Source organism: Rhamphochromis longiceps, linkage group LG12 (genome assembly GCF_057381845.1).
Source record: "Rhamphochromis longiceps isolate RC_006_pf linkage group LG12, R_longiceps_female_GT1.1, whole genome shotgun sequence".
NCBI lineage: Eukaryota > Metazoa > Chordata > Actinopteri > Cichliformes > Cichlidae > Rhamphochromis > Rhamphochromis longiceps.
Genome location: NC_140568.1, coordinates 43,770,614 through 43,777,665, shown reverse-complemented (window position 1 = coordinate 43,777,665; position 7,052 = coordinate 43,770,614). Strand labels below are relative to the sequence as shown.

General features: G+C 40.8%; 1 protein-coding gene across 2 annotated transcripts in view; it reads left to right on the top strand.

The window, feature by feature from the left end:
* The window catches only part of adamts3 (ADAM metallopeptidase with thrombospondin type 1 motif, 3), a 152,975-nt gene extending 146,566 nt beyond the window's left edge, over window positions 1–6,409 (top strand). Inside the window, exon 23 of one of the 2 annotated variants that reach the window (XM_085426493.1) lies at window positions 2,329–6,409. In XM_085426493.1, coding sequence (XP_085282619.1) covers window positions 2,329–2,798 — 470 coding nt within the window. In that variant the 3' untranslated portion in view covers window positions 2,799–6,409. The remainder of the gene's footprint in view (window positions 1–2,328) is intronic. The other variant, XM_085426492.1, reaches the window with a different exon arrangement.
* The last annotated feature ends 643 nt before the right edge of the window (window positions 6,410–7,052 follow it).

Sequence of the window (7,052 nt, the reverse complement as noted above, 5' to 3'; positions counted from 1 at the left end):
TACATGCTCTTATTGACTGAAACATGCCGTCCTGTCACGCTTTCACTTAAAGTCATTTCCTTTAGTGATTTAAAGCCCAGACAATGACATTTGTGAAGAAATAACACATTATTACTCTTACTTTGCTGCTAATGTCATTCTTCCAGTTGGAGCTGCTGTGATGACATTTGAAAGTGTCCAGCGTCTGTATGAAATTGCTTCACCCCACAAAAACTCTACTCTGTAGTAGCACAGGAAGGCGTCTGCGCCTGCACGAATGTTTGCTAGACTTTGGTTTGAAATGCATCAAAGCAAGTAAGGCCGAAGGAATCATCCCATTCTGCTTTGATCGAAAGCTCATTCATAGATCTAATGGAATAACACTTTTGTGTCTTCATTAAGTAAACTGCATAATCGCTCACTTTCTATTCTGAGGGGAAACTTCGTGGAGCTTACGATGTCATGTGCATAAATGGCCGACATTGTTTTCAAGCAGTCATGCTTCTAAGTGCATTGTGTGTTAATTAGCTTGTGCTTAATCTACAAATAGAAACATACAAAGGTTAATGACGAAGTCTGCTGCTGTTGGTTGTTTTAAAACCTTTCTGTCACACAACCTTAGAAGAAACCTTTTAGAGATGCTCCAAAAGATTCTTTGTTCATTCATCTGCAATGAGACAAGATGTGAAGGAAGTTCGCCAACAGTCCTGCAAAGATCTGTGAAGAATCTGAGGTTAACATACAAAAACCTGCAGAAAGCTCTACAATGAAGTAAAAACCATGTTATATGTCCAGTGTAGAAAACAAACCTGTATTTTGGCAGATCTCAGTTTTTCAAAAGAACTGAATGTTCCACACAAGATTTCTAGGACAGCGTTTAGCGAACAGATGGGACAAGAGTGTAACTCTTAAGCTACACTGCACACCAAAGCATGCAGGGTCTGGGTGACTTGTATTCAATAAAAATAGAAACACAAACAAACTCAAGGCAGGAGGCTGGCTTAGCGTTTAGGAGACGAGACATCGTGTTAAAGTCAGGACGAGTGAGATGCTGCGACATGTTTGAAGGGGGCTGTCCAGTGATGTAAACAGTTTGGTGTCTATGAGAAGCTAACACAGGTTGCTGCTGCTGAAGGACGTTTAACAGGTTACTAAAGTCAAGAGTTTACCTATTTGTACAGCCGTGACAGGACGCGATCACAAACATGAAATTTACAGATTGTGTGTCACTATTCTAGGACAACGTGCAGTGAAACAAAAAAGAGACAAAATCCCCCCAAAGCATTGTGTTTGTTCACAACAGCGATGAAAATCTGAAAATCAGCAAAAGGAGTCCAAACAGAATCCTGCCAAATCCAAACCTTTTCATGGAACTTCTTCTGATTTTAATAACCCGCCCTAAGCCCCTACGTGGCCTTTCTGAGACAGCACACAGATTTTTAAACCAGCGTATTTTATTGATCGTGTCAGTGGAAGTGCATGTCATTTGTAAATGTCGCTGCATGCTTTATGCGAAACATAAATGCCAAGTCAGTATTTAAGTTACAGAGATACATCTCATAATAATAATAATGTAGCACACTCATAAGTCGGCGAGAGCACATTAAGCTCTCTGCAGGTAGCATTCCAGCTGTTATATATGCATGTGTTTATTTTATCTGTGCATGCTGTGAGTTTATGTAGAACATCGTCCCTCAAAAAGCAAAAGAAGAGGTTTGAATGAACAAAACGTCTGTGGTTTGTTTGGCCGACGCTGCTGTGAGATTATTACCTTTACTTTCAATCTTTACCGTGTTACTGTGCACATTTATTTATAATTTTAGCAGAGATAAAGGTAGTTATTTTGCATTTTTGTGTTAAAGGGCAGCAATTGAATGGCAAAATATTAAACAAGGTAAAAGATCTTTCTGATTAGACCTGAGACATTTTCATGCATGTGCTTAGAAGAGTCGTTGAGGTCTCTGGAAGTCGTTTTAGGACGGATGTAAGTCTTGTTAAGCAACACTCAGCAGTTTTGTTAGAGAAACAAAAGCAGAGTTCTGGTGCCTGAGAGCGTGAGGGGGATGAACCGGAGCCAACACCAAACACGCTTGGAATTGGTTTGTACAGTAGTAGAAGAAACTGGGTCACATCTCCCGTCCAGGCAGAACAGAATGAGCATCGTTATGCTGAATGTGCCGTTAGAATGTGCACAGACACTTTCTTTGCTGTCAGTCTCTAATTAAAAGCAACGCCTCTGCGCTTTGTAAGGCATCCCTTCCTTTCTTTTGATCTCTTTCCAAGGCCATTTAAACTTTCCAGAGTTTTGACACTGCGGCGAGCTTACACTGTATGCTCTTTGACTTACAGATGAGCCGTGTAATGGGGACAAATCCATCTTCTGCCAAATGGAGGTGTTAGCGAGATACTGCTCTATCCCAGGCTACAGCAAGCTGTGCTGCGACTCCTGCAGTAAGCGCACCGGAGCCCTGTCTATGTTCTCGGAGGCGGCTGAGACCGAGGAACACGTTCGCTTCGGATCAGCCTCGCAGCTCCTTGAGACGTTAACGGCCGCAGTAGCGGCCAACGGCACTCGCGGTGGGAAACAAGGCGCGGGCAAAGGATCCGCCACATCGGGCGGTGCAGCAAAACACATCACCACGCCTGCTCCAGTTAAGAAAACCCCATCAAAGATCGCTACAGCACCAAGGCGGGTTCCACGACATACGGACCTCACTGACAGGAAGCTGTCCACCCAGGCTGGTCCTACTCGGGGTCAAAGGTCAAGCAGTTTGGTGGACAGTCGGCAGCCTGTGGCATATTCTGAAGTGGAGCGATGAAAGTCATAGCTTTTGCCTTTAGGACTCGTAATGTACAGTAGATAATCCAGCTTCATCCTGAGTCTTCTCACACCAGAAAACACAGAGAAAGAAAGAAAAGTGCTGGTTCACTTTGTAAGAATTTGACCCTGATACGGACTCTAAATATCTCTTTAACCACCTGCAGCTTCCAGATTGCTGAGGCTGAAACAGCCGTGCTACTTTGCCCTCATACTTCTATATTAATATGAAACAGATATGAAATCATTTCAAGGTGTAGGGGCACGTGAGCCACGGGGAGTTTTCAACCGTGTCAAATGAAAAGCTAAATTACGTTCGTAGTGAATACTTTCAGGGATACAAAACAGCCAAAGGACAGTTCAGTATTCAAAAGATGTTTGTCGCTCTGACTCATACATTCCCGATGTCTGACATTTATTTCATTTTATCACCTTGTTCACTTGTTCAGGCAAATGTTTCTCTAATGTCACCTGCACAGTGAAAACTGAGAGAGCAGGTGGAGGAAGGTGTCTGCATTCCCCCTCCGGACGAGCGGTCGTCTGGTCTCGTTACTGAATAAACCAGACCCCTGCTGCCTGCAGAGCAGCTATGCTGCTGCAGGTATCCAGAGAGAAAGTGTGAGCAGGTGCAGAGACCAGAGCTAATCCAGCTGTGTAGATTTAGTAGAACTCAGAGAGTAAATAGATGCAAGAATTGGTTTAAATGCCTCTTGCATTTCAGTTCATTTAAAAGTGACTCCACTAAAGGCCGCCCATATGGAAAAACTTCTATGATTTACTCATGAAAGTGGCCACTTTCTCATTACTTTCATATATTGTTTTAGTATCCAAAACATACAAGTTTCATTATATAATTTTTCAAGGCATCTTATATCTGTTTTCACTCTTATATGCTTTTCATTCAAGTTTCACACAAGACAGATACAAACTTTATAAGATTTATAAATATCTTTTCCATATGGACACGTTTGCCACATTGGTTCTTTTTGGATAAATCTCAGCTTTACGATGCGTTTAATTGATTGCATCCATATCCTGTCCCCACATTGTGACCTTTGAGGTAGATGTCAGAGTTCGGTGTCATTTTAAAGTTAACAATAGTCAAAGCCAGATCAGCTGAGAATTCCCACTACTTGAATGTTACAAACTGCCAGTTTTCTTGCCAGAAATCGAACTTTAAAGCTCGACTTACAGAAAGTTCAGCCGTCAAAGTATTCAGTGAAAAATGATTTACCGTACTTTAAGTGAATATGAAACACAAACAGAGATGAATTTCCCCGACGCACTATTTATAAAGCTTCCTGTAAATGCTGTACATGAGAATATCAGTATTATTTTAAGAAGGTGGGATGCTTTCAAATACATTTTTAACCAGTTCTGACAGATGTTGGTGCCAGTGTTTACCCTTCCAGGGACTGTTCACATGGGCAGAAAGGGATTATTGACTGATTATTGATGTAGCTTTCCTTTCAGAATGCCATGAAGGTTTCTGTTCTAACTTAAGGAAAAGTCAAAGTGCAGAGAGATGGGATGTTTGATACCTTGTATGACACAATTAAGTTAGTTTTTCATAAACACTGAAAACATGGGGAAAGCTAACCGGCTCTGTCCAAAGAAAACACCACCTATCAGCACCGAAGCATTCATCCTGTTTCTGTGTTTAGTACAGGAACAGCTTTGTTAGACAGAGCTCACTTATTGCTAACAGTCGCTTTGCTGCACCAAGCTGGCTGCCTTTCATATTTAGCTTTGTTCCATGTTTTTCTCTTCTTCTCAGAAATACTTAAGGGCAAAGAAGAGAACTAACTAAAGAGCATGCGCATATAAAATAGACCGTACAACACTCAGGTCAAAGGACCAAAATTATTCATAATACATGTAAAATGTGTTTTTACTTTAGCCTCACTTTTACCGTGACTTTTCGTTAACCTGTGAAAAGAAAGAAATGCAATCCGATATCAGCACACCGCTATAAATCCTTGTCCTGTGAAGCTTTCTGTTTGTGTTTGTTATTGAGGTCATAGAGGGCAGTGATGTGGGAAGGAAGGGAGGCAGCCTATGTAGCCTACACGTCCTCACTGCCTGAAACCTCCATAATCAGGTAAAATCATAAGAACCTTTGAGGAATGTCAGCAAAGAATCTAAATGATGAGTTGTTAGCAGAACTGCTGTGTTAGATTGCATTCGCGTTCACAGGTGAGCCTAATAACTAAAGCTGCATTAGTTGACTTTTGACCACTAGGGACCAGACAAACTCAAAAACAAATTATCTTTAACTTTTAGACACATTAAATATTCTCCCCGTGCAATGAAGTCCGACTTATTTTAGCTCAGGAGTCCCCGCCATCTCTCACTGTCTTCACCACCCAGCTGTTTGTTCCAGCTGTGCTTTTAGCTTTTTTATGAAGAGCTAAAACAATGTAATCTGTCAGTACTGAGCTTGGAAAATTGATCTACCCTTTCAGTCTGCCAATACAGAGCCATGTCATTCAGTTTTAATATGAAAATTGCTTAATGGCCCTTGGAGCTCGTTCGATCCTTTCATGATTGGCCTGAACGAGGTTCTCTGGTACGTGTTACGTTTGCAGGAACAAAGCTTTGTTGTAAGTACAATAAGCTGGAATTTAAAAAAAGACTTACTGTATGTGGAACATCTTTCTTTCCAGAGTATTCTCTAAATGGCTTTTTTATTAAGGTGGAAAAAGGTTTTGGAGATAGAAAGCTATTTATTTATAAGTGGATTTCCTTACAACCACCATGCATCTGACTGCAATAGCAAAAGGCACAGATTTGTGTTTTCAGCAAAGAAATAGCTTGCAACTATCCACACTCAGTCCTGTGTGCCAATGTATAGAACATGTATATAGCATTGAGTGCATAAATATTTATTGAAAGTTAAAGGGTTCTGCTTTGTTGTCGCAGCGTGTGCAGCAGCCGGCCGATAAGCTGCATTGGATAAACCATTGAAAACTGATCACCTCTTTCTCCGGTCATATTTTCACATTGGAAGCAGATTTGTGCTTGTTAACAAACACAGTAGACTAGAAATGACATTGTTTTTGCAAACAATTAGATGTAAATATACATGCTCAATTTTGAGATGTTTTACTTGTCAGAAAGCTGTTTTTTCACAGCTGTTTTGTAGAAGTCTTTATCCGAGTCGTTGCAACGCAGCAGCGTGAACTGACCAGACAGATGCTTTATTTTAACCGATAAAACATGAATAGCGTAGTACCAGTAAAGCTGTTTTATGCTGTTTGTAGTTGGCAGTATTTTCATTTTCCTCCCAGTTCTTTTCACATCATTTACTTGCTGCCTATAAACACTGCTGCTAATGCTATAGAGAGCTTGTAATGATAACTAGAGTAGCCGTAGATGTTACTTTGACAATCCCTGAGCCTCAGACAGCTGTTATTGCATAGGATTTTCCATGTACTGTATCAATACCCCTGTGCTGTCCATGCATTGAAGTATTGGATTGTCATGAACGCAAGTCACTCTGTTCTATTTGCTTTACTATGTATTTGTGTAGATTGAAGTGTACACTACTGATGCTGTTTGTTGTAATGGGGAGCACATAGCAATAAAAGATATAATTATCTAGTCTGTGTTCTTGCCTTCGGCTCTTTCCACCATTGCTTTTTCTTCTGGGAAGTGAATTGATGCAGAAAAGAGATATTCTTGGTATGTAGTAATAACAGTGATGTAAAATAAGCCCAGAGCTCCTGCAGTCTGTAAACATCCTGTCTATCTTTGGATTGTTCAGAACACGACATACACACAAAAAACCACGAAAGCATATTCAGAGATTTTGATCATCATGCTTAATTTCTTTTATTAACGAAAAGACCAATCATGTGTCTGCGATGGGTCCCTGCTTTTGGCTTTTTTAATGAAATCCAGACTAAAAACATGACATTATATCACTTTTCCTTTTCACATACAACGACACTGAAGCCGTTTTCCTGCACTCCAAAGTCTTCGTCTCCTTCAAATTAAAAGCCAACCAATTCCTCATTGATCACAGCTTCCTGCCTTTTCCTTGTATCACAATTAAGTGATTGTTTAATGTTTTGAGTTATTCGCAGTTGGTGGCAGGAGATTGATAGATGCCTTCTTTTACATGTACAGTATGAGCTTTGGAGGCAGTTGTAGGTTTTGGTGCTGCTTTCTGTGTCCTTCCCCTAAACCATGATGGTGAACAAGCTTTGTCTTCAGGTCATGTGAGAGTTGTTTTGAGACCCCCGTGTTGCTA